Source organism: Camelus ferus, chromosome 4, assembly GCF_009834535.1.
Source record: "Camelus ferus isolate YT-003-E chromosome 4, BCGSAC_Cfer_1.0, whole genome shotgun sequence".
Classification (NCBI taxonomy): Eukaryota; Metazoa; Chordata; class Mammalia; order Artiodactyla; family Camelidae; genus Camelus; species Camelus ferus.
The window spans coordinates 74675335-74701244 of NC_045699.1; the positions used below are offsets into that span (position 1 = coordinate 74675335).

Sequence of the window (25910 nt, forward strand, 5' to 3'; positions counted from 1 at the left end):
TCTCCCCACCCCCACGTCAGAGGGCAGGGCCAGGTGCCTGACTGGGGCCCCTTTCCTGGGGTACCCCTGCAGCAGCCATGCAGGGGACACCGGGACCCTCTTCTCCGGACCCCCATCACATCCAAGCAGGGGTGGCCCAGATGCAGTCCTGTAGCGCTTTGCCTCTTGTGGCCCCAGGAGCTGGGGTCTTGCTGCTGGGCTAGCACAGGGCAGAAGAAGCCCGAGGAGAATGCCTGGAGGGGCTGGCAGCCTGGGGGAGGCAGAGGGGCCGGGCCCCCAGCTCAGCAGCTGCGCTCCGCAGTACGACCAGCGGACCATCTCCCAGGCCTGCGGGAAGGACGTGCCCATGAGGCTGGGGCACAGCCGCTGCACCATGGAGGTAAGGGAGCAGGAGGGACCCCTCAGCTCCGCTTGGCCAGTGCACCCCCAACTGCGTTGTGGAGCCGGTGGGGAGCAGAGCGAGTTCCCAGCGCCAGGGTCCCTGTGGGGTCGCCACAGTTCCCTCCCCGTCCACCTGGCTCCAGAAGGGGTCCATGGCCCCCGCGCACCCACGCGTGGACCGTGCCCTCCGCGACCCAGGTGGCACGGGAGAAACTGCGCAAGTACGTCTTCGACCGCGTGAATGTGCACAACGTGCTGATCCACCTGGTGCGGAGGCGCGGAGAGAAGCTGGAGAGCATGCAGCTGGAGCTGGCCAGCCTGCAGAGCCAGCCCGACGCCACTAAGGAGGAGCTGCGCATGCTGCAGGTGCCGGCGGGGAGCGGGGCGGGGCCCTGGAGAGGCAGGGCTCGGGGGTGGGGCCCTGGTGGGCGGGGTTCCGCGGGAGGGGCAGGGCCCCCCCAAGAAAACCCAGCCCCGTCCCCGCCGGCCTCGCCTCCAGGTGGCCTGTCTCCAAGCACTCTCAGTGTGCCCTCCCGCCACCCCCAGGTCATCCGCCAGCTGGAGAACAACATAGAAAAGACAATGGTCAAGATCACCACGAGCCAGAACGTCCAGCTGCTGTACGTGGACCTGCTGGATCACCTGAAAAGAGTGAGCCCCCGCATCCCGCCGCCGAGAGCTGCACGCCGGCCCCAGGGAGATCGGCTGGCCGGGAGGGCTGGGACTTTCAGGCCCCCGCCTGAGCGCAAAGCTGGGCTCTCACCGGCGGCGGGGCCCTGCGGGGCATGCCGACCCCGTGCGTCTCTCCTCCAGGCCAGGTGACCCCTAGAGAGACAGATCCCTACTCTGGGCGCCAGCTCAGCAGCGGCATCTTGTAGGTGGAAAGCATTCTCTCAAGAACTTGTTATTTGCTGCTCCAACAAGGCATATCATGTGCTACATCAGAATTGTCTGGGTTTTCTTGCATGTATTTGAAGGTTTAGTGTTGTTCTTACTCTGCCCCATCCTTTTTCACTGGCTGGCTTCTAGGGGCAGGAGCTGGGTCCTGCACCCTCAAAAAGTCCCTAACATCTTCCAGAGCAAGCCGCCTCTGAGCAGGCCAGTAACCATGGATTGCTGCCCACTTCTTCCAAGCCAGCCAGCCTGCTCCCTGCAGAAGGGGCCAGGGGAGGCCCCCAGGGGCTGTGAGCCCTGGTGTGGGGGGAGACCCCTTCACCGGAGGCCCCCCCCCCGGGCCCCCACACAGCAGAGCATAGGCACCTGCCACAGGCCAGGTGCCAGTGGATAGAGAGGACAGGCGGACAGGAGGGCTGGAGGGCGGGTGCCAGGGTGCTGAGAGGGGCAATTTGGCGGGGGGGGGGTGTGCAAGGAGAGTGAGGGAAGCCCCCCAGACTCCTTCCCGAGGCTCGGGGAGGGGGAGCCCTGGAGAGGCGAATGGGCACACAGCTCTTCCCGGCTGGGGTCACGTCCCCCAAATCCTGCCTGCAGCCCCATGAGCCCAGCAGCACACAGCCTCCTCCTCCAGGCTGCCCCTCTTGCCTTGAAGCCCTGGTCCTGAAGGCTCACCCAGCAGCCCTGCCCACCTCTCCTTCCTGGGCCCACTCCTCCTCAGAACTTTCCCACTCCAACTGCACTCTGGGCTCCAGCCCATCTCTCACGTGGATGCATTATGTTCCCCCCGTGGTACCTTTTTATCTTTTCAAAACATATGCTTAAAAAAAAAACTCCTGTGGTCATCTGCATTTAAAAAAACAGTGAAGATTCTAGTTGTAGATATTAACAACAAAGTGCCAACAGCCAAGATACCGTGGATATTTGTGAACCTGACCATATGCTAAATGCATGATTATACCTTCTAAATCCACGTTGAGAGCAACCTTCTGAAAGAGTCATTATTACCGTCTTACACTTGGGGAAACTCAGAGAGGTTAAGTGGCTTTCCCAAGGTCCCACAGCTAGCTGGTCAGGTCAGCCTTGGTCTTGAGCCCTGAGTCTCTGACCCCTCTGCTTCACTTCAGATAGCAGCCAGCCTCCTTGGGTTTCAGTGTCACCTCTGACACAGTGGGACATCCTATCACCACTTCTTCAGAAGTGTCTCTGGGCTCTGACCCTGGGCAGTGAGAGTCCACCAGGAAGATGCTGTCTTCCCTCCCAAAACACTTCCTTTCATCTGTTCTGTGCCCGGCTGGGGCCAGAGGCCATACTTGTCCCCTGGGCTTGCACAGTTTAGTCTAGGGTGAGGGGTAGGGAGCAGGTGTGGTCTACTCTGCAGGGGTGAGAACTGGGGAGTGGCGAGGGAAGCCCACCAGCCCTTGCCCCTCTGACACAGAAGCTGGCAGGATACCCCACAGAGCTGGACAAGCTGCAGAATCTCGTGGGTGACTACTGCTCGGAACTGTCAGATATGACAGTCATGTCCCAAGATGCCATGATGATTACAGATGAGGTCAAGGTGAGCTCAGGTCCCAGGACTGGGGGGCCCTGCAAGGGCTATCTCTCAAACCTGTCTGGCCCAGTGTCCATTGGGACACCCCCATCCCCACACCACCTGAACTTACTGGAGGAATCCAGCCACTGCCAGGCCAGTCTGCTCTGCTCACACCATAAACCTGGACAGAGGGGGTCCTGCCAGGCACAGAAGCCGTGAGGTAGACGTAGGAGGCAGAGAATTAGCCTGGTCCAAGCAGGCTCTGGAGGTTGGAGGTTGGACAGCACAGTCTTGGAAGGTAACAGAGCCAGATGGAGGTGTGAGGGGCTGGAGCCTGTGAGCCCGTGTGGGCCCACAGGTGGTGGGGCTGAGATGTAGCTCCCTAACCTGGAGCCCTGGGAGGAGATGGAGGGGAGGTGGAATCAGATTCGTGCTCCCAAATGGGTGCACTCTGGCTGCAAGACACCTCTGTGGGGCATGTCCCAGATGGTCCCTGACCTGTGGCTGCCACCCGAGTGACCCCAGGTGGAGGAGTGTAACAGAAGGGAAGGCACCACGGCGGAAAGCAAGGGGGATGGTGAAGGCGGCAGGCGGTGCGGTTTCGGAAGAAGGGCATGGCCAGCAGTGCTCTTCCCAAACCCAGGAAGATGAGGATGAAAGTGACACTGGATTAGCACCCCGGGGGGGCCTTCGTGGGACAGCCCCCTCCTTTCCTGTGTCCCCAGATGAACATGAGGCAAGGGGAGGCCACCTTCATTGAAGAGCGCCGGGCGCGGGAGAACCGCCTGAACCAGCAGAAGAAGCTGATCGACAAGATTCACACCAAGGAGACCAGCGAGAAGTACCGCTGGGTGAGTCGGGCTGGGAGGCGCAGCCCTCCACGACCCCAGCCCAGCCCCGCCCCGAGGGAAACGGGGTGCGCCCCCAGCAGGGGGCGCTGCTCACCACCTCTTCCCCCTTCCATCAGGGCCAGCGGGACTTGGACTTCCCCTCCAATCTGATGGGTCCGGAAACTCCGAAAGGTAAGCCCTCCACTCCTGCCGCCCCAGCCAGGGTCCCGAGAGGTCAGATCACCACGAGGCTAGGTGTAGCCTGCAGTGGCCAGGGTGAGGGACACAGGAGAGTGCCAGCAGCCACAGCGCACACTTCAAGGACTGCTACCAGCTTTGGGCTCTCAGCCGCGCGTGGCTGAGTCCCCAGCTTCTCAGCTGCAAAACGCACTTCACAGTGTCCCTGGCACCCCAGGGCCTGCTATACAGTGGCTCCTCAGAAAAGATGAGTTGTGTCCCCTGGTCCCCTGAGCCACCTCTGAGAAGTGCCACTAAGCCCCCCTGAGCCAGGCTGCTCCTGGCCGTCTCTGGACGGAGCTACCCTGGGGCATCCTTCAAGGGCTGGGTGAGGAGGGAGCCAGTTAAGGTTCAGGCAACTCTGATGGGATGGGTACCCAGCTCTTGGGTGGCCTCCCCTGACAACACATGGGGGCATGCAACGGCCTCGCACAAAGCCCCACACCACTCCTTTGTGCTGGCCGTTCTTCCCCTCGGCTCTGCCCAGTGAAGAGAAGAGAGACTTCCAAGGCTGATATCGAATACCAGACGGATGTGTCCGCTTTGGTGGAGAAAGTCAAGACTGCTGTGCGGTGCTCCCACCTCTGGGTACTGCTCTCTGGCACTCCCAGGGTATGGGCGGAAGAGCTGGGCCAGGGTCTGCAGGCCCCTTTTGCATGAAACTGACACACAAAGTAGCGGCCCCCACAGCTCAGAGTAGAGGGCACTCCCGGGACACGGCTGGCAAACCCAAGCCACGTCCCAGGAGCTGCACAGAGCCTGTCGGAACTTGAGGATCAAACACTGAGAACATGGCCTCCACCTACCCAAACCAACAGCATCATAATGATCAGCTGTCTCTCCACCTGCCCCCCTTTTATTTTAATCCGACCTGGGTTTATTATTAGTAAGCCTTGAGCTTCTGTCCATGGTCCTGACATAAGCTTGTCCACCTTAGACAAGTGACTTAAAGCCACACAGTGTCTCAGCGGTGGTCTCTGTCTCTTCCTTGGGGTAACTGCCCCCTCTGCCTGTCATGAGGGTTACATGCAATGCCACACACACGGAGGGCTTCACCCGATGGCTGTCCTCACAGGCCCTCAGCGCCCGGCCACAGTCAAAATTACCGACCACTAGGAGGGACCCAGAAGAACCAGCTCCCTCCTGGCTCACATCTGCTCCTCTCCCCACTGGCCCCACCAGGACATTGCCGGCCGGTTCCTGGCTCAGCAGAACATGGAGGAGAACCTGGAACTGCAGATGGAGGACTGTGAGGAGAGACGGGCACAGCTGGAGGCCTTGATGAAGAAGCTGGAGGTGGAGGAGGCAATGCTGAAGTTCCACCAGATGCCCAGCTCCGTCAGGTACCCAGCAGGCCCCTGCTTCCCACTGGGCTGGCACCAGGCTGGGAGCTGAGCATCCCCACTGCATGGGGCCTGAGAGTGCTCTGCAGATGGGCTGTGGAGGTGCAGCAAGGGGCCCTATGTGCCCGCATCTCAGCTCTTGAGCCCAGATTTAGCACAGCACCCAGCTCAGGACCCCGCTGTCCTGCCCTCGGCCCAGCACCTCCTTCCCTCGTCCTCAACAGCTTCAAGTCTGTTGAGAAGAAAGTGAAGGACATGCTGAAGGAGGAGGAAAACAGGCTGCAGCAGGCCCGCGCCAACATGACCAGGAGCCAGAAGCTGCTGCTGATCATCCAGACCGGCATCGACAACCTCTACATCCGCCTGATCGGCATCCCCGTGCCCACGGCCCCGGTAGCAGCCAAATGGGGAGGAGCCGCGGCACACAGGGTCCCTGGGAAGGGTCAGAGGGAGACGGTTGCTCTCTCGGCTACAGAAGGAAGCAGAGGTCTCCAACACCCTGGATGTGTACAGCAAGCTGGCGTATTGTGAGGGGAAGCTCCTGGACCTGGCTGACAGAGTGCAGATGCTATCCCGGACTGAGGAGGTAGCCCTGGGCTGGGGGCTGCCCACACATCCCACATGCCCTTGGAGCTGACTGTCCCCCGTGCCCTGCAGGTCAACACGAAGGTGAGGGACGCCCTGGAGTCCTCAACTCTGAAAGAGAAGCAGAACACCAGGATCAGCTTTGAGGACCTGGAGGAGGATGTCATAGGTACCGGCCAGGGAGAGCTGGGGACCAGGCTGCCCAGCAGCCAGAAGGGGTTGGGGGGTGAGGTGGCAGGTCTGAGCTGTGCGGTGGGGCGGGGGGAGCGAGGGATGGCACTCACTCCGTCTGACCAGGGCAGCCAGGAGGGACAGTGGGGGCTAAAGGGATGGAGAGGGTGTGTCAGTTGTACCCACAGGATTTTAATTTATGGAAGTGACTTAGTGAGACTATTGCTGTTGAAATAATTTACCACCTTTCCTGACACAGTGGGGCACCAGTGCCAGTCCACAGGCAGGGGGAGGCATAGGTCAGGGCCCTTACTGGGGCCTCTGTGGGAAGGGCCAGGCAGGGCAGGGTACACAGCTTAAGTGCCAGCCGTTCAAATAATTCTGGCAGGTTTGGGGGCATCGGGGCTGTCCCCCGTTGTGTGGTACCTTTCCCCGGGTGACTTGGGCTTGGTGTGTGGGTTAGAGGTGGTCGGAGGTGGACACTGGATGGGTTGGGTGAGTCCTGGGCTGTGACTCTCCCGGGTGTACGAGACCCCAAAGGCCAGAGAGTCAGGGACACGGAAAGTACGAAATACACATCGTTAGTACAATGGCCGCGTGATGAAGGGACGCCGGTGCAGCCCAGGCTCTGGGAACCCAGACGGAGCAGAGGGGCTACGGGCGTGGCTACCCTCCCCCGCCCTCCCTTGCAGAGACCTTCCAGTTCGCCGACGTGGACCACAGCTACGTGCCCTCGCGGGCCGAGATCAAGAGGCAGGCCCGGCGGCTGATCGAAGGGAGGCTCAAGGTGGCCAAGAAGAAGAAAAAGTGACAGGAAGAGGAGGAACTCGCCCCGCCCCCACACCCCGCCCCCCAGCTGGCATTGGTTACACAAATAAACATTTTTTTCAGGACTGCGGGGCACCTGGGGGAACGCAGATGTGGGGGATCACGTTGGGAACTCGTGGGTTGTTCGATGTGGATGGGCCCGGGGGTTGAGCGGTGAGGATGAGTAGGGTCTGGGGAGGGATGCGGATGGGGCTCTGGGCTGAGCTGAAACCCGGGAGGCAGCTCGGAAGGCGGGACAGCAGAGTCCGCGGCCCCGCGCCGCACCGCGCCGCATATGGGCTCACCTTGGCGAGCGCCGCCCTCCCGTGGCCCTCGCGACGCCCCGTATCCACACGCCCCGAGCCTGCTTCCGACCACGCTGTCCTGCGCATGCGCACCTCCCGGCGCGCGCAGCACCACTGTGGTCCTCGCGGCGCCCCGTAGGTGCGCGCCCGCCGAGTCGGCGCTAAGATGGCGGCGCTGACGGAGGGAGAGTGGCCGCGCCAGGAGCCGCGGGAGCCGGAGAAGAGCCGCCGCGGCTGAGCCCCCGAGCCGCCCCCAGGCAGGCTCCCGGTCGCCGGACCCGGGACATGGTGCGGTCCGCGCCGTGCCGCCGCCGCCGCCGCTACCGCTGAGCTCGCGGGCCGCGCCGGGCTCGGACGTGGGAGCGGGAAGATGTTTTCCGCGCTCAAGAAGCTTGTGGGGTCGGAGCAGGCTCCGGGCCGCGACAAGAACATCCCCGCAGGGCTGCAGTCTATGAACCAGGCGCTGCAGAGGCGCTTCGCCAAGGGGGTGCAGTACAACAGTGAGTGGCACGGGACAGTGGGGCGGGGGCGGGAGGGCGCCGTCCCGCGGGGTCCGCGGGCCGGGGCCGCGTCGCCTGGGACTGGCGGAAACCGGGTCGCGCCCAGCCCGGGAAGCGCTGGGGGCCTCGTCGCGCCCCGAGGGCCTCGCGGTCTGTGTTCAGATGTGCTGAGCGCTTACCTGTGCCGGGCAGGTTGCGGGCGCCCCAGGGGCGTTCATCTGGGGTCGGGAGGTGATGCTGGCCGGAGACGAGGTCCTAGAGGACTCCAGGGCCGGAGGGTGGGCGCCTTGGCCCGCAGCGCTCCCCTCTGACCTGTGGGTCATCCCGGAGGAATGCTGGCACGATAGGAAATTCGTGCGATCACTCTGCACAGTCAGATTTCGTCCAGGAGGTTTGTGTTGCGTCTGCGGTACCCCGATTGGCCTCGGTGACCTCGTCTAAGAGGGATTCTTACATAATGTGGGGAGAGCTGTGTGGTCTGTGACACCTCTTGAGTGGGTGGTGGGGCTCTCCGTCCGTGAACTGGGTGGTCACGCGCAGGAGCGGAGGACTCCGCCGACTCCGGTGGTTTGAGGTGTGGGATTTTTCTCTGTGGACTTCATGTTCAGTTTGGAGAGGGAATGTCGGCGACGCCACACGTTCTTGTCCCCTCCCCCCCCTTAAAGAAGCATTTGTAGGGTCTATATTTAGGAAAGCTCCAGAACGCACGGGGATCCTTACTTCTTGTTGTAGAGACTTTTCTTCTGCGTGAGGGAGGAGTCATTACCAGATGCCCAGAGAGCCCGGGGACGTTTCCAGTCCCCTGTTATAAATTATGTAAATTGTGTAGTTCCTAGACGCTGACTGTCCTCTTGACCTCTTTGAAGTTTTTGCATCTTGCTGGCTCTTTGCTAGCAGTATATAAAGATTTTATGTTGTTCTTGGCTTTTAAATTATTTTTCTCTTAAGTATTTCCATACATTGCTACAAGATATTGGACATTCCCCCACTCTTTGCCACTTCAGTGGTGGGAGGCTTCCAGTCTCTGTGATGTTGTATTTCGGTTAACAGTGTAGCATATTAAGAAACTGACTGGAAAGACTTTGGGTTTAAAAGAAAGATTGTTTTACATGTATTCTACCCAATTTTGTATGTATTTGTCTCAGATTCAAAGAAGGGAATAATAACTCAAAATACTCATTTACACAAATCTTTAGAATCTACATTTGGTTCTTTTATTTAGTTTTATTACTTATGGTATTATTTTAAAATTTCAATTCTAGTCCTTTGGAAATTAGATCTGGAAAATGTTCACCTTCTGAAAAACACTCCCTGGTGAGCACACTCACTAGTCCTGAGTTGGGGGAGTAAAAAGTAGAGACAGCATGGGAGTCATTCTGGAGAAGAAATCCGCCTCAGGCAGCTGACGGGCAGGTTCTGATCTTGGGGAACAAAGTGAGTGGAAGGTGGTGCAGGTGAGCGGACCTGAGAGCTGGACCTGCATTCCATTTTAGGGCGATGTTGGCCCTGTACTTGGCTAATACGCAACTCTGAAACTTTTTTATTTCTTCTATTAGTCAGTAAAATAAAACTTTTCTAGTATTTGATTTCCAAGATATCTTCCTTAGGGGACCACAGTAGCAATATGACCATTGTAGATTGAGGATTTTTACGGGTACAAGTTGATGATTACCAGGTGTGTTATTTGTCCCTGAGCAGATGAGTCATTCTCTCTTCTGCTGCTGTGATGAGAAGTGATGCCTGTGACACGCAGAGTCCCAGCGTTCACTTCAAACTGATAATCAAAACCTGCATGGAACGTTGGACCACATTCTTGATATGGAAGTCCTCCGCACGTGGAGCGCAAGAATGCTGTCTGAGCTGGTCAGCTCCTGCTGTTTGACCCACTTGTGTTTGGTGCAGAGACGGAGCACCGGTCAGTCTTGTGGATTTCATCCAGACTGCCCTTGCTCACGACTGCATCCTTATCAAGAAAGCCTCCAGGCATTGGGACAGCTGAGTCCTGGCTAGTCAGATTTCAGTGCTAGAACTTAAAATGGGGTTAGACACTTCCTTACCGAGAAACCTTTGAAAGGTTGGTTTCAGGGTAAGAGCTTTTTCTTTGGAAATAAACAGTTTGGCAGATTACTTGACCTGCCCAGCAAGGCCGATTTGCAAATTCCCGAGCCTTTGCTGCCCATGATCTGCCACATTTTCCTTTATAGGTTTTCCTTCCCTAGTGTTCATTTATTTAGCAAATATTTATTGAGTGTCCATCAGTGATGAGTGTTCATCTGTGAGAAAGCAGGCAGTCTCCGCCTTGTGAAGCTTGCATTCCGGGAAGGCGGACAGGAGGCACTAAACATGACGTGTATGGAACCAGATAACCTGTCTGAGGGCCGAGAAGTAGCGCCGGGTTGGGGTTGGGTTGGGGCCCACCTTGCCGTCCTGGGGACTTTGTGAACCAGAACCTTAGAGGGCCCTGAGCAACTGCCGTGTTGCAGGGAGGTGGGGTGGGGTGGGGTGGGGTGGGGTGGGGGGAGACGCACTGGAGTGGGCCCTCTGGGAGTCGAGCGACCCCTGCTGGTGGCCCGATGAAAGGGCACCTTTGGGATTTATATTGTGTCTCCTGCAGCGTGATTGCATCATTTGTATCCAAGATAAAACAAATGTGGGGGGGTGGTATGAAAATATTTTTTAAAGATTCCCTATTTTATTGGAAACGTGTGGGAATGTGAGTGAATTACTATCGGGTCAGGGGGCAGGAAAGATGGTGAGGTTTTGTAGTAGATCCTGGTGTCTTCTGCACTGTGGCTTCACTTTGAAAGAAAAGACATAGGATAGAGGCAGAGAGTTAATCTGTTCAGTAAAACAGCTAGTTTGCCACTTGTTTCTTAAGTAAAGGTCGTCTTATCACTTCGTGGGTGAATCTGGTTTTCCACTGCATCACTTATTTAGTTAATTTGAGCCGGTGTCTAAGGTTCTGAGATTGATTTGACTTTTTAACTTAAAAGTAGAGTCTGATTACTTTTTTAATGGGTGAAATCAGATTATTTTATTTATTTCTGGCATTTTAGCATTTCTTCTGATTAACTTTATTGAGTTATAGTCAGTTTACAATGTTGTGTCAACTTTTGGTGTACAGCACAATGCTCCAGTCATACATGAATATACATATATTCATTTTCATATTCTTTTTCACCCTGATTGTCTTTTTTGAAGAATAAATTTCAAATTTTAAAAGGATTTCAGGTGAAGAGAAGCAAATATATGTTAAAACTGGTCAAGATACAAAAGAAGGAAACTGTTCTCAGATTACATCAATACTCTGAACAGACAAGTTGTGTTTGAAAAAGAGCCAAAGGGAGCCTCCGAAAATGGAAAAGCGGGGTCACTAAAGCAAAAAGCTATCAGGCAGGCGAAGCTGCACGACACCCAGCGGGAGAGGGAGGTGGTGCCCCAGAGGGAGATGCGTGGCCTGGCATGAGGCAGGTCCTGGCTCACCTGCGATCTGTTTCGGAAGGAAAGCATCGCTAGGATGGAGAAGGGTGGTTACTGGAGAAATGAAAACTGAGTCTTTTCTGTAGATTACGAAGTACAGGAAACTCCATGGAGTCCAAGTCTGGGGTTTTACAGCTTCCAGAGCTGAACACATCATTGGGATTTCAGAACATCAAAATGAAAAAGAAGCAACCAGAGCAAACAGACTGCCTTCAGAGGGACAGCCGGGAACCTGAGCGCACAGCTGACAGCCACAGTGGTGGAAATGTTCCTGCGGGAAGGTCCCGGTCAGCCTGGAAATCTGCACCAAGTAGGCAGTTACTCCAGAGGGAGCAGCATGAATCCCAGCTCCACCCTAAAGTGGGTGGCTCCCGTGCAGAGGCTCCCGCGGAAGTAAACCTGGAGGACGTGCTCCACTCAGACGGACGTGGGGCTCTGGGGTAGAGGAGGCTGACAGGGTGCAGGTCAGCACGGAAACAGGTACGTAAGTCTCGGTCACAGTGGCCACGTGACAGTGACCGGTGTGGGTGTGGAAGGAGAAGCCAGAACACTCACAGTCAGCACCCAGCCCAGCTGGAGCTGACCAGCGGACAGGCGTCCGCCACCAGTCCTTGTGCTAGTGCAGTGGAGGATGGAGACATTTATTAAGATTACTGTTCAGAGAATAGGAATGATTGCAGATCTGCCAAAGAAATACCAGGTGGGAAAAGGCACTGAAAAAAAGCTTGCCCAATGAGAAAGAAGGCAGGAAGGTGGGGGCGGCAGTGACTAGAAATGATAACACGCACTGGGGCTGGGTTCCCTGCCTCTGTCCGCCCCCACCACCCCCGGTGCCCATGAACAAGCAGACTCACCGGGTGAGAGAGAGAAGAGAGAGTCTGCGGGGAGACCTGTGTCTGGCTGCGCAGTGCGCAAGCAGCCCAGCCAGCACGACACCGTCAGAGGGCTGGAAGCAGGGCTGTGGAGGCAAAGCAGGAGGGAAGGTCAGCCACAAGGAGGCTGCCCCCCGTGTACAGTCCCTTAGCTGGAGCCGTGGTGGCGTTGAGCAGCCGGCGGGGCCAGCGTGAGAAGGGTCAGCGGCGCCTCAGTGAAGAAGCAGACACCTGCTCCCCCCAAAACCAGAGAGCTCCTGAGAACCAGCGATCTCAACAGACACCTAAGAGGATGTCCCCTAAAGGCCACGGTCTGCGGCCTCAGCGAGTAATGTTGGATATGAAAAACAAAAAGAGGCAGCGGTTTGGGGGAAACTTAAAAATATTTTAAGTAATTTACAGGTCAAAGAAGTATTTGTAATTCAGTGATAATGAATGCCCCACATACTCGTGGTGGTCACTGACTTGGGAATACAGCTTGAAAACGTACGAGAAGAACAGGAGAATCCCCAATAAAGTCAAAGGAAGGAAATGGCAAAGAGAGAAGCAGCAGCAGGTGGGTTTTAGAAAGAACCAGCAGAACACACGGGGTGTGCACACGGCTAAGGAAGGACGCAGGCCTCTGCGGAGGTCAGTTAGAAAGACAAAGCAGGTATCATGGATGCTGAAGAGTACACAGCCACGCTACAAAGTTTTAGAACATAAAATGTTACAAATGACTTTGTGCCAGTAAGTTGAAAACTCAGGACAGCATCCTAGAGACTGACCCAACGAGAAGCAGAGAGTCTGGGGAGGCCCGCCCGCCCTTCGGAGAGCAGAGCGCTGAGCCGGTGCCGTGGGCAGAGGCGCTGCGCGTCCATTGCGGTAACTGTCAATGTCAGAGCAAGGACCGGACAGCTGGAGAGTGACTGCCTCTCGCCTGTGATCGTGGGTGTGAGTGCCTGGCAGGGCATCAGGAAACGGATCTGGACTAGAATGTCAGTAGTAACTAGCTATCATGCTGGGACAGGCAGGACCACCCCAGACACGAGGACTGTTTACCAGAAGATACGTAAGACTTACCAGTGGGTTAAGGAGAAAAGCATGATCTCAGTGGGGATAAGGCAGAGACCTCATAAAATTCAACTCATCCGTGATTTACAAAAAAACAGAAAAGAAAGAAAACGAGAAAAGCCCACTTCTTAGCAAAGTAGGAACAGCAGAAGGAGATGTCTACCCGTTCGAGGGCATCTCCCACAGCCCGCACCTGTATGTAGTGAGAGACGCCAGGGGCGCTCCTTTTACAGTCCTGGCCAAGATAGAGCCTCCGCACTTTCACTGAAGTCCGTGTCTGTGTGTGGAGCTCCACCCCCACACACATAAATAAAAAGTACAGGGGGAGAGGCAGACAGAAAGCCTCTCCTTGCTTTATAAAATTAACACGAAATCAGGAATGCCAGTTTCTTTTTGTCAGGATGCTTTTATGTGCAGAAAACAACACTAGACTAGCCCTGGCTTTTCCCGCAGCAGCCAGCTTCTGTTTCAGGCAGTACGAGCAAGCCGGTAACCTGAGCAGCCCTGCTTCTAGAAACATTTTTGAAGGTCTGAATAAAACATGCAGAAAAACATTAATACGTCACTCAGTTCTTGAGCTTGGTTGACTTTAAAGCAGAGGAAGTGGGAGCTGGGAGGGAAGCGGCTCTGAGGCTGCCTTCTCCTGGAGGGCACCTGCCAGACCCTGGGGGTCGGGGTGGGCGTCCAGTGGGAAAGCCCCGCTCACAGCTGGGCCCCCGAGCACTGGGAGTGACCTCCAGGTTGGTTTGCCCCAAAAGCATCTCTGAGGCCCCCAAATCAAGTGGAGACTCTCCTCACGGCATTCCCAGGTTCCCGGCTGGTGGTGGTCCGAATCTCCTCAAAGAGGGCCGAGGATAAAGCTCTCAGGGAGTGGGGTGAGTGGGGGCGACGGGCCGGCCGGCCGGCCTCTGGCCCAGGCCTCTGAGGACTTCAGGCTTCACAGGGTGCGAAGTCAGTGCATTTGATGTATTTAAAGAAACAAGAGGTTTGAAAGTGTAAGCAGGAATCTAAAGACTACACAAAAAGACGAAGTAACTTGGAAAGTAAACAGACCTGCCTCCCAGAAGCTCCGAGAAGATAAGAAACCGCAGCAGGAAATAGGAAGCCGGCGCTAAGAAGCAGGCAAGGTCCAGCTCCACGGACACAGGGGGCGCCCCGGCCGGCTCTTAGGAAGACGTGGAGGCTGACATGCTGGGTTTGTCCCCCTCGCTCGGCCTGGCCAGTGGTCTCCTGGGGATGTGGGGGCCTGCCCCGGCAGGGCTGGGCTGCAGGCAGCCTGTCTGTCTATCCTGGCTCCTGCCGGGACCCCGTGCGCGCCGAGCACCCCCTGCAGGCCAGCTCGGTGCCCGCTCGGACCCAGGTCATTCCCAGAGCTGCGTTTCCATCAGGGACACGTCTGGACTCTTCTCCTAGGTCATGTCTGGCCCCTGGCCAGACTCAGGGCCAGGCTGCCTGTGACCTTGAGAACAGAGGCCAGTTGTGCCCTCTCTGGCGGCATGATAAAGAGGGTGGGAGAGGGGCGTCCCTGAGATTGGACCAGAGAGGTTTAAAGTTTGACAACTGACACGCCTTGCTGACTGGAGCGGGGTTTCCGGGGACGCAGAGCCAGGTGGGCAGGTTCCTAGAAGTGTCCCTGAGAACAGAGGGGCCTTGAAATAGGAGCTGGGCAGTGGCCGGAGCGGGGAGGAGCAGCTTGGCCAGGTCAGGTGCCAGGACAGCCGGCCCAGGCAGGAGCACCGTCGACTGTCTGCTCGGCCTGCTCGGCTGCTCAGGGAGCTCCGGCCCGATCCAAGCTCCCCGACCAAGCTCTTTGCGTCTGCTGGAGGTCCAGAAGCCCCTCCTGCTCACCACGGGCTGCTCGTCTCGCTGACGGGGACACCATCCATACCTGTTCTTGGGCCAGGACCTCAGAGTCATTGCTGACCCCATCTCCCTCCCCTGAGGTCCACCCTCCACCAAAGGCTGTCAGCTCCTCTCCCACCGCTCCCCTGCCGGTGGGCTCTGCATGGCACTAGCCGCCCATCATCCTTCCAGAACACTCTTCTGCTGAACCCCGTGCCTTCTCACTGAGGCAGCGGGAAGTCCCCTCCTGCAGGGCCTCAAGACCTGGCCCCTGTGCTCCCATCCCCACTTGTCCCACTGGCACGGTGTGGGCCCTTCCCGACCTGCTCCGTCCTCGCGCACACGCAGCTGCCTACGGGCTGGTTCTCGCCGGTTCTCGCCGTACTCACGCCCCACACGCAGGCGGCCGCTCCTAAAGACTTGATGAGCCAGCACAGGAGGGTGCAGGCTTCTCACTGCCACCCCACGTGTGGTCTCCACCCCGCGCGTGGTCTCCAGGAGCCCGGCATTCTGCACATTCGTGTGCTTCAAGTGCCAGGGCTGTGGGGAAGTAGGTTAAGAGCAGACCGTAAGAACCAAGGGTGCTGCGGTGGTGACCCCCGCCTGCGCCTGAGAGCCCCAGGCCCCCGGGGCGCCGGCCCTGGGAAGACTGCTTTCCTGTGGGTGCAGAGTCCTCTGGTGGTCAGACCACCTGCCTGGGGAGAAGTGCCTCAGGGGCCGGGGAGGGAGGGTGGGGCCAGGCCTTCCCGCCCCGAGCCCTGACAGCCTTGTCCCCTGGTGGGGGGGGGCTCGCAGCCAGCCCGCCCTCACCAGCTCCCCGGCCAGCCCGCCACTCAGGCCGCCGTCTGTGCGCAGGAGCTCTTTGGTCTGATTTGTTTCCCTGATCTGTCCTGTTCCCCCAGTGAAGATTGTGATCCGAGGAGACAGGAACACGGGCAAGACTGCGCTGTGGCACCGGCTGCAGGGCAAGAAGTTCGTGGAGGAGTACATCCCCACGCAGGAGATCCAGGTCACCAGCATCCACTGGAACTACAAAAGTGAGGGCGGGGCGCTGCGGGGGCAGGCACTTCCCAGGAGGCCGCGCGGGCACAGTGCCCCGGCTTGGGGTGGGGGGTGCCTTCCTGCCATCGCCTCCCCTCACCTAGTGTTGTCATGGAAACACTGCACACACGTGGGAGTCCCCTCTGCCATGGAGACTCAGTCCCTTGGGGAGCTGGGCCATTGGGCCCACTCATCCTGGAGACCTTGGAAAGGCAGACACTCCTGGGTTAACACACGAGGTGTCCTGGGGGGGACCCCTCTGGGCGGGGACACACCCCTGCTGCAGTCTGCTTACCGGGCCCCAGGGAAGCAGAAGGGGCTCCTTGCCCTTGAGGCCCAGCTCTTGGCTTCAGTTGTGAAGTGCCCGACCCTGCAGGGTCCTGGAGGTGGTTTGTTTGCAAGATCGCTTTGCGGCCTCCCGGTGGTAGCCCGGTGGGCCGGAACTTGCACTCCTCTGACCATGTGGCACCCTTGTGGGAAGCAGAGAAGCCACTTTGCATGTTTAAGAATCATAAAAGCAAAAGGCCTTTGAGCCATTTTAAACATTCCTTTCCATTAAAAAAACTAGCCAGTGGGCCGCCAGCAGGACACTTGGGGCCTTTGTGGGAGTCTGACTCCCTCTTAGTGACGTCCAGTGCGTCCCAGGACAGCAGCGTGGACTCAGCATCGCCCTGCCTGCCAGCTGCACAGAAGCAGCTCCCCACGTCGTCCCTTCCCCTGCGGAATCCTCGGGGTGGGGAGTGAGCCAACTGTCCCTGTGCTTGGCTCACTGCTTGGAGGTGTGGCACAGGCCTGAACCCCAGACTAGCCGTTCAGAGTCGGCTCCTCTGGCCCTCAGCTCCCATGGAGCAGAGAACACTGCCTCGGGAGAGGTGCAGTGGTCACTGCATGACTGGGAAACAACCATGGACATGGCCTCTCCATAAAAGCGAAAGGTGGGCCTGCAAGGGCCTGTCCCAAGCCAGCTCCACTTGGCCTTGGCCTCCAAAGGATTCTGGTAGAAGCGTGATGCAGGACCCACACCTGGAGAGTCTGGCTCTCCCTGCTGATCGCCCGACCTCCCTCACAATGAAGCCGAGGCCGGTCATGGACATGGAGTGGAGCTGGGAGGGCAGTCAGCCCCAATAACATCCACTGCAGCGCCAAGGGCTCGCACCCCCGGTGGGCCTGCGGAGGCCTGGGTTCTGGGTGCAGACCCCTCCTGGCTGTGTGGGCCTGGCTGGGGGCAGGCCTCCGGGACATGGGGACAGTGTCAGCTGAGGGCGGGCCAAGATCCTTCACTGAGACCTGAGCAAAAGCCCAGGGAGGAGCCAGGCCCCACTGCACTGCAGGGAGGGGCGTCCTGGGCAGGCGGGGGCGCGCCCCTAGGGGCGGTGCAGGGTGGGGGCGGCGACATCCGCACCGCCCCTGGGAGCCCGTCTTCGTGAAGCAGATGCTCGCGCTGGGAGCTGACCTTACTCTTTCCCCTTATTTCAGCCACCGACGACATCGTGAAAGTTGAAGTCTGGGATGTCGTTGACAAAGGTAAGTTGCGTCTTCTTGTTAACGTGCTTTTCTCTGTTGTGCTGCTGTTGTTCCGTGAGAGGCACGCTGTCCGCCCTCGTCCGCCTGTCCTCCTCATAGGTCGGCTTTTTCATAAACTCCTGTTTGTTTGGGTGTTTGTCTTGGCGTGCTGTCTCTCCGGGACTCGCAGGGTGACACAGCCCTTCCTCCTCACTCAGCACCTGAGACGAAGGGAGGGATGGTGATGGCGCTGGGTTCTTACCCCCAAGCCGAGCTCGTCCATCCTGGGCACCAGCTCAGGGGCCCTCCACGGCCTCGAAGGCTGGGCAGGGCTGGCCCAGGGCGGGGTCCTTGTCAGTCTGGGAAGGAAGCACTGCATCTGAATGGGGGCGGCTGGAACTGTGTGGGAGGCCTCCCGGGGCAGGCTGCGTCCTGCCTCCCGTGGGGCTGCTGCTGTGCGGGCTGAGAAGGCGCAGCTCCGGGGCTCCAGCGCTGCTGAGCGAGGCGTCTGCTGGAGGGGGGGCTGCCCCCCACTCAGGCATTCCTTGCCCAGCACTTCCACCCCATAACTTGGTCTCTTTTCTTAAGGAAAATGCAAAAAGCGAGGCGACGGCTTGAAGATGGAGAATGACCCCCAGGAGGTAAGCAGTGTCTGTTCCCATGTGGCCCACAATGGTGGGGGTGGGGGTGAGCCGGCCCCGCTCTTCAGACCCCTCCGCCTGCCGGCCTGGCCCTCCCGGGGTCCCCACTGGTGCTGGTGGACTCGGGGCCACCTTGTGCTGCCCGTGTCGTGTTGCAGGGTGCCTGGGTTGAGCTGCTGCCACACGTGCCAGACGCCGCACGGAGTTGGGGTGACTGAGAGGTATTTAGGCGAACTGGCCGAATTTTGTGTCCATGTTACAGTGGCCTCGGCCCTTCAAAGCACAGGCCCTGCCTTCAGGTGTGGCTCCGGCAAGGTGCTCCTTGTGGCTGCCACTGCTTCCTGCCCGTCTGGGGGGCTTTCTCTCGGTCTCCAAGGACCCTTCTCTCCTGTCCACGGGCAGGCTCCCGCTTAGGGCAGGAAGGTTCAGTGGCCCCTGGCCCTTTTTGGGCATGTGTTTCCATTGCCCCTAGCCCTGCAGCCGCCCCAGCGTGCCTGCTCCGGCATGTGCACCCATGGTGGAGAGTCTGCAAGCCCTGAGGGCAGGGTGCTACCAGCCTCGGTGGCGCAGGGACCCCAGGGAGAGGGCAGGCACAGTGTGTTCTCCACGCTAGACGATGTTGCGTTTACATTTTTCTTTTTTTCCAAAATGAAACTAACTGTTGTCTTTTCAGTTATCAGAGCCCTGTTCAGCCTTTTCCAGGAGACAGGGTGCTCACCCGAGGGGCCCAGCCTGGAGCACCGTCTCATGCCTGGTCCCCCCTGTCCCCAGGCAGAGTCCGAGATGGCCCTGGACGCCGAGTTCCTGGACGTGTACAAGAACTGCAGCGGGGTGGTCATGATGTTCGACATCACCAAGCAGTGGTGAGGCCCGGCTCCCGGCACCACGCCGCCTGCTAGGCCCACGGTGGTGGTTGTGCCGGCGTCAGTGATGGTGCACAGGGCTTCTGGAGGGCCAGCCACGGGCAGTGCCTGCTGGCCGTCCGGCCGCACAGAACCCCGGCCTGGAGGTCCCGGCATCTCAGCATGTGTATCTGGGGCCAGGTCGGGGTGTCCACATCTGTGCCGCAGGCCGGGGTGGGTGAGGCCCTCGCCTTCCATGGCCCTGCAGCCCTTCCTGCAAACACTGTCTAAAATGTGGCATCAGCAAGTGGCTCCCATGAGTTGGGGGTTCCCAAGACCCCCATGCTCTTGGACTTGCCAGCAGGACACACGTATGTCCATCGCGGTGGAGGCTGCAGAGCAGGGTCAGCAGGCGAGCGGTGCGGGCGGATGTGCAGACAGCCTCGCCGGCGCCCAGGGTCCTCTCCATCGAGCGCTGAGTCACGTGGCTGGAGACCCGCTGCCCGGGCCCGGGCCCCCTACTCCCAGACCAGCCAAGGGCCAGCCTTGTGGACCAGCCTTCCTGGGACAGCAGTCTCAGGCCTGCACACCACCGAAAATGGGAGTCCTGAAGGATGCTGAGGGCGGAGCCCACGGCTTGTTCTGGGAGTGGCCAGCGAAGTTTGCTTGAGTTGTATTACTGTTACTGCTTGGGTCACCGGTGCTCACAGGAAAACCCATCCTGTCACCAGAAACTACTGCGGGGGCTAGCCAGGCTCTCTTCTGGGTGTCGCTCTGACACTGAGCTGTAACCACGCACGCCTTTGTTCAGGATGCATTCACGCCTCCGCTGGGCTGGTAGATCTCCTGCACACTCACACGCCAGCCCTAGGGTTCCCGTCAGGGGCTCAGGTCCCAGGGATCTGTCACAGCTGCGCCAGCCTCGGCCACAGCCCACGGGGCCCCACACCCGCCCTCCCGCCTGCAGGGACGCGCAGTGGACTGCCCACCAGCACACCTGGGAGGCCTCTGGGAGGCTGGACCACCTGGAGTAGGAGGGTGGGGCCTGGCGAGCTCACACCTGTGAGAAGCAGCAGTCCCGCCTCCTCGGCTCCCACGGGGGGTGGGGATGGGCAGGGCTGTTCCTAGGTGGAGTCTGGCCTGGGCACTGTTAGTGGTCATGTCAGCCTCATGTCCCTGTAGCCTCGGCTAGACGAGCTGTGAGCCGAAGGCCAGAAGGACCCCATGGGGAGAGCGGGACCACGTGTGCCTGTGAGGCCCAGGGGCTGGTGTCCAGTGGGCAGGTGGTCCTGGGCTGGGGGCTGGGCAGCTTCTTGGATCCCAGGACCCTGGACACCCGGTACTCAGCTCTGATGAGGTGGGAGGCGGTGCAGACATGGTCTAGAGCCCCGTCACTCAGAAGGAAAGCAGGGGGGACGCCACCGACGCAGCCATTGGCACAGCAGCTGGTGTCTGAGTGCACCTAACGGCAGGGGCAGGAGACTCCCCCAGGACGGGTGGCAGACACGCTCGGCCCTTCTGAGGGTAGTAAAGCACTGCGTGTGAATAGGAGGAAACTCAGGCTGCAGACGCAGCGCTGCTGTATCCGGCTCTCCCACACGCTCATGCCGATGGGGAGACAGGTGTGAGCCCCACACCCACTGAGAGCAGAGCCCTGGGCTGTAGAGACAGATCGAGGGAGGACATGTGTCGGGAGGCAGAACCTAAGGCTGTTTTGTGGGATGTGGTGGCGGGAGGATCTGCAGGGTCCAAGAGCACCCACTGGGTGGTCCCCTGATTCTCACACGGGAGGGTGCTGGTGGGGTGCTGATCCGGGCGCCCACGCACTTCCCCAAGGCTGTGGGGGTGGGCGGGGGTCTCAGGCCAAAGCTAAGGCTCGTCTTCCCCCCACATGCGCCTCCTGAGGACCTTCAACTACATCCTCCGGGAGCTTCCTAAAGTGCCGACGCACGTGCCGGTGTGCGTGCTGGGCAACTACCGCGACATGGGCGAGCACCGGGTCATCCTGCCCAACGACGTGCGTGACCTCATCGACCACCTGGACAGGTGGGTGCCCGGCTGCGCAGCCTGTCTGCCTGGGCACTCCCGCCTGGGCCCTCCTCTGCCTCGAGCCCTGGCCCCGCCCAGCTGCACAACCCCGTGACCCCGGCCCTCTGACCCACCCCCAGCTTCCCTGCGCTACCCACACCCGGCCCTCCGGTCCATGCTGGCAGGACCCGTGGAGGCTGGAGAGGCCCAGGCTGAGATGGAGGGTGTGGTGGTAAGCTCAGGGAGGGGGCGCCAAGCTGGAGGGAGGGCAGGGCGGGGGTTGGGTACTGGCTTCCCCGCACTGAGCAGCCCCAGGTGCCAGGCGGAGCGGCCTCCCTCCATGCCTCAGGCTAGAGCCAGGGTCAGGCGTGGCGCAGCGGAGTCCTGCTGGGGCGGATGGGGGCACATCAGCCCAGTCCCGGCATCACCTGGTGGGCGCCAGCTGACGGGAGCGCCTGCAGGAGACAGCCCGGCCTGCGTGCGGTGCTGGCCCTGCCACCCTGTCCCTGTGTCTTTGTCCTCTTGGCAAACAGGCCTCCGGGTTCCTCTTACTTCCGCTACGCCGAGTCGTCCATGAAGAACAGTTTCGGCCTCAAGTACCTGCACAGGTTCTTCAACATCCCGTTCCTGCAGCTTCAGGTGCGCCCGCCTGCGGGGCCGGCCGGTGCGGCGTGGCATGAGGGGGTGGGGCCACCAGTTAGGGCCCTGCCAGGCTGGCCGGAGACCTAGACCAGCACAAGGGGACACGGGTCCTTAAATGTCCTTCTCGGTCTGAGGACCGTTGACCTGGACCAGTGGGCACTGTGACCCCTCGCCTCTGCGCTGACCCCTGCCTGGGAGCTTCACTGGCCCCTGCGCCAGTCCATCTTCACCGCAGATGTGTGCGCAGCCCCAGCACAGGGCCCGTCTGATCCCCCTTGTGGCCGGGCCACTGTGTCCCCTGCTGTGGATCTGGCCCCAGTCTGGCAGGAGCAGAAGCAATGAGCTCGAGAAGTCTCTCCTTCCACCTGGTCTGCAGCTTTCTGTTGTTTTAGTGGCTCTTTTGTTTTGGAGTGGTCTTAGACTGACAGGAAGGCTGCAGAGAAGGACAGGATTCTTGGGCCCTGGCTCGGTTCCCCCTAGTCTCAGGGTCTCATGTTTCCACGGTGCTTCCGTCAAGACCACAGAACTGAGGTTGGTGGGCCCTCTCACCGGCCCTCTGCGCTGGGCTGTGACAGCCCTGAGACGTGCCTGACTCAGGGTCTGTCTGGTCTTAGGTGGGTGATGGGATTTCAGGCACAAGACCACAGACCAACTGCCCTGCTTGTCACAAGCGGGGACACGTGTCACCCACACAGCTAGTCACTGGGGTGTTGACCTAGGGCCCTCCTACAGCCACAGTGGTTTCTGTCCTTTCTCCAGGACACAGAGCCCACTCGGGGGCACAGCCACTTCTCCTTTCCTCTTGTCCTCTTGGAGAGACGTGGGGCGGCGGGCGTTTTCAGTGCATCCGGATCTCGCAGACATGTGCCGCACCCTCCACCCAGTCTTTCCCTTGGGACCCTGGGTGTCCCTCTGCATTGCTCTAAGGATCCCTTTAACTTTTTATCCAAGTCCAACGTGCACAGAGATCGCAAGGAAAGCCCCCCCGGTGTGGGTGCGGGGCGGCGACCGACAGCCCCTCGCATCGCAGGTGGGACCTCAGGACGTCCCACTGTTGAAAGCTGTGCTGAGGCGCACGTGAGGTCTGAGCCCCAAAGCTGAGGCGTATGCGCACCCCGGCTGGTCCCGGAGACGCAGGAAGGCAGTTTTCAGCAAGCACCGGGGCCTCTTAAACCTCAGGGGCACCTGTGTGACCAGGGCGCTGTCCCTGGGCGGTCTGCTCACAGCACATCTGCCCTTGGAGCCCCACGGAGTGGCCGGGGCGTCATGCTGGCCGCCTGGGCAACACAGGGAGCTCCCAACTCTTGCGGCTCAGCTCCATGAGCCCTTGTTGGTCATTGGCTGGCTGAATGGGGCCACAAGGCTGAAGGGGCAGCCCTCCGTGGTGACGTTCCCTGCTCAGGGGTCTGCTTACTTCCTGCAGCGGGAGACGCTGCTGCGGCAGCTGGAGACAAACCAGCTGGACATCGACGCCACGCTGGAGGAGCTGTCGGTGCAGCAGGAGACGGAGGACCAGAACTACGACATGTACGTCGGCCCCAGGGGCCTGCCCTTGGAGGTTAGACCTGCAGGCAGGGCTCTGCCGGAAAGGTGGCAAGTGTGCCCTGGGGGCCAGGCTGGAGGTCCTGAGCCTGGGTCTGTGCCTAGCCGGAGAGCAGTGGGAATGCCGCCCAGCCCGGGTAGCTCCCTCCGTTGGGATGAGTCGTGCTGCTTAAAGAGATCCGGTTGTTTCAGCCTTGGATGTGGCCTCCACCCCATGGGAGGGGAGGGGGTGAGGGTGGCCCTTGCTGTGCGCCCTGCCTGCAGCCCTTCCTTGAGAAGCAGATCCTGGGCTCCTGCTGACTCTCCCTGAGGCTGGGGGCAGGGCAGACCCCCAGGTCCCGCTACCCCTGCCCACCGAGCGCTTTGCTGCCGTGATTGGGTGTAACTGGGGCACAGTGAGACCCTCAGGCCACCAGAAACAGTTTTGCAGCCGCTGCCCCCAGGTAGCCACCTGGCTGGGGGTGGGGGTGCGGGCACGGGGGCCCGATGCAGACACTGACACTCCGATTGCCTGCCTCCAACCGTCCTCTGTCCAGACCAGCCTCGCCTGCTGGCCACCCAGCATGTGGTGTGGGGAGCCGCTGACCCAAGCCGTATGTCCACCCGAGGCCCCAGCAAGGCCAGCTGCCCTGACATTTTCCAGCCGAGGCCTCATCCCTAGTTTGACCGCAGTTCCCCGGACTGACGCCAGTGTAGAGACCTCCAGGACCTTGGGAGGGAGCTAAACCTCTGGTCTTTGGCAGGAGGGAGGGAGGGAGGGCGCGTTGTCCTGGCTGTGCCTGCACACTTCCAGCAGGACGCCCGGAGCAGGTGGCAGCCCGTCTGTGCTGCAGCTCCTAGCAGAAGCACTCACTTCTAGGGGGAAGTTATAACCCCGAACTACCGTTAAAAACAGGTGTTTCCTTTGTTCTGTTGAATTACCTAGATGTCAGAGCTGAGGGTGGGGGGCAAGCTGCTTCCCCACCTGTGCTCCTGGCCTGGGGCCCAGCCAGGCAGGGCCTTCGGGTCTCCCCAGAGCCAGCTTCAGCTGTTGGTTCTGGAACAGCGAGAGAGGGAGTGGCAGGAGTCACTCTGGGGGAGGGTGTTTTCAGGATGGCCCTGGCGGGGTACCAGGTCTCTGCCTGAGACCTTGGACACCTGGTGCCACTGAGCACAGTGGTCCCTGGGGAGATGGCAGGGACCTCTAGAGGCTCGCCTGCCCATAGCCAGCCTCCAGGGGCTAGGCCATTGGAAGAAAGCAGTGCTGTTGGGGACTCGGCAGGGGTGTCGCCATGATCCGCACTTACAAGGTCTCCATCCCAGAACTTGTTTGAAAGCTCCCCTCAGGCCTAGGTAACAAATGGGGGCAAAGCCTGCCGCACACACGCACACCTCCCCTCTCCCCTCCCAGGACACCCTTTCTTCGTGTTGCCAGTGCCTGTGCCTAAAGAGCAGCCAGGACACCCAGCCGGTCTGCGTGTGCACGGTCACCCCAGCCTGGGGTGCCCCAGGGCTTGCCCTGGGGCTTGTTCTCGGCCAGCCTGTGCTGGGAAACCTTGAAAGGCAGGCAGAGGCCTCTGGTTGTGGGGAGGGGCTCTGAGCCTGAGGGCGGGGACCTCATCACCATCAGCACCCTAACAGAAGCCTCCGAGGAGCCGCAGAGGAAGAGATGCAGGGAAGGCGGCTTTCTCACCCCTTGCCCTGTTTCCCCTCAGCTTCCTTGAGATGATGGAGGCACGCAGCCGTGGCCATGTGTCCCCGCTAGCCACCAACGGGCAGAGCCCGTCCTCGGGCTCCCAGTCCCCTGTGGTGCCTCCAAGCGCAGTGTCCACGGGGAGCTCCAGTCCCAGCACGCCCCAGCCGGCACCACAGCCGCCCATCCACGCCCCCTCGGCCTGCCCGTCACCCCCATCCCCCTCGGAGGCCCCACTGCCCCCCGCACACCCCGTGGCCCCCGCCCCACCTCCACGGCGCAGCATTATCTCGCGGCTGTTTGGGACCACGCCAGCCGCCGAGGCAGCCCCTCTGCCCCCAGGTAGGCCCTGGGAGCAGCCCTGGGAGGTGAGTGCAGGCATCCCAGGTGGGGAGCGGCACTGTGTCCCTGGTCCCAGAGCCTTCGCGGACTGGGAAAGGGTCCCCCTTCTTCCTCCTGGGTGAGCAGCCCCACACCACCCTGCTCATGGCCCAGCCCTGTGAGCTCCCCCTGGGACCGCCCGGCTTCGGTGGGCACTGAGCGAGTGCTGGTGTCTGGTCCACAGAGCCAGTCCCAGCTGCGGAGGCCCCAGCAAGAGTCCAGAACGTGGAGGATTTTATTCCTGAAGATGGCCTTGACCGCAGCTTCCTGGAGGACACAGGCCCCCCGAAGGACGAGAAGAAAGCGGGAGCCAAGGCCCCACCAGACAGTGACAGGTCAGGGCAGGGCCTCGGCTGCGGGCCCTGCTGCCTTTCCTGGTGTTGGACAAGCAGAGTGGGCAGGCGCCCCGCAGCCCAGCGCTGCCTCCGGGCCTTGGGAGCAAAAGCAGGGCTAGGGGAGTTGGGGAGCTGAGGGAAGGCTTGGGCGGGGGACACCAGCTGGCCCAGGACTGCTGGCCATGGGCCGGGCCTCGAGGTTCTATGAGCCTGACGCCTGCAAGGGGGGCAGGGATCCCAGCCACAGTCTGACTGCAGTTCAGAGAACATCAGGCCAGCCCAGGACACAGCAGTCTCATCGCAGCTCCTGGGCGTGGGGACTCGGTCCCGCTGCCTGTGGGCTGCCTGTCAGCACTCTTCCCCCCCCTCCCCGCCGAGGTCTCAGGCTGCTGCCACTTGAGAGCCTGGCAAGGTGAGAGCAGGAGCCCCGGGGCCAGGTTTTCTCTCCA

At 60.1% G+C, this 25910-nt stretch overlaps 3 protein-coding genes across 16 annotated transcripts in view; 2 read left to right on the forward strand and 1 right to left on the reverse strand.

Moving 5' to 3' along the window:
• LOC102510421 (transmembrane protein 141) overlaps positions 1-6924 on the forward strand; it is a 12779-nt gene extending 5855 nt beyond the window's left edge. For 3 of the 11 annotated variants that reach the window (XM_032478926.1, XM_032478932.1, XM_032478933.1), the window contains 12 exons: positions 302-379; positions 580-747; positions 928-1032; positions 2711-2833; positions 3535-3660; positions 3777-3831; positions 4364-4464; positions 5059-5219; positions 5444-5612; positions 5695-5805; positions 5877-5973; positions 6668-6869. In XM_032478926.1, the coding sequence (XP_032334817.1) occupies positions 302-379; positions 580-747; positions 928-1032; positions 2711-2833; positions 3535-3660; positions 3777-3831; positions 4364-4464; positions 5059-5219; positions 5444-5612; positions 5695-5805; positions 5877-5973; positions 6668-6786 (1413 nt within the window). In that variant the 3' untranslated portion in view covers positions 6787-6869. Of the gene's footprint in view, positions 1-177; positions 748-927; positions 1033-1194; positions 1323-2710; positions 2834-3534; positions 3661-3776; positions 3832-4363; positions 4465-5058; positions 5220-5443; positions 5613-5694; positions 5806-5876; positions 5974-6667 lie in introns of those variants that run through there. The other 8 variants (XM_032478924.1, XM_032478930.1, XM_032478927.1 and 5 more) reach the window with 6 other exon arrangements.
• LCN15 (lipocalin 15) overlaps positions 1-8226 on the reverse strand; it is a 23274-nt gene extending 15048 nt beyond the window's left edge. For both annotated transcript variants that reach the window (XM_032478939.1, XM_032478937.1), the window contains exon 1: positions 7767-8226. In XM_032478939.1, coding sequence (XP_032334830.1) covers positions 7767-7910 — 144 coding nt within the window. In that variant the 5' untranslated portion in view covers positions 7911-8226. The remainder of the gene's footprint in view (positions 1-7766) is intronic.
• RABL6 (RAB, member RAS oncogene family like 6) overlaps positions 7230-25910 on the forward strand; it is a 21800-nt gene continuing 3119 nt past the window's right edge. For 2 of the 3 annotated variants that reach the window (XM_032478920.1, XM_032478922.1), the window contains exons 1-10: positions 7230-7587; positions 15737-15871; positions 17352-17399; positions 17967-18019; positions 18791-18882; positions 20767-20907; positions 21423-21528; positions 22955-23058; positions 24768-25087; positions 25311-25461. In XM_032478920.1, coding sequence (XP_032334811.1) covers positions 7458-7587; positions 15737-15871; positions 17352-17399; positions 17967-18019; positions 18791-18882; positions 20767-20907; positions 21423-21528; positions 22955-23058; positions 24768-25087; positions 25311-25461 — 1280 coding nt within the window. In that variant the 5' untranslated portion in view covers positions 7230-7457. The remainder of the gene's footprint in view (positions 7588-15736; positions 15872-17351; positions 17400-17966; positions 18020-18790; positions 18883-20766; positions 20908-21422; positions 21529-22954; positions 23059-24767; positions 25088-25310; positions 25462-25910) is intronic. The other variant, XM_032478921.1, reaches the window with a different exon arrangement.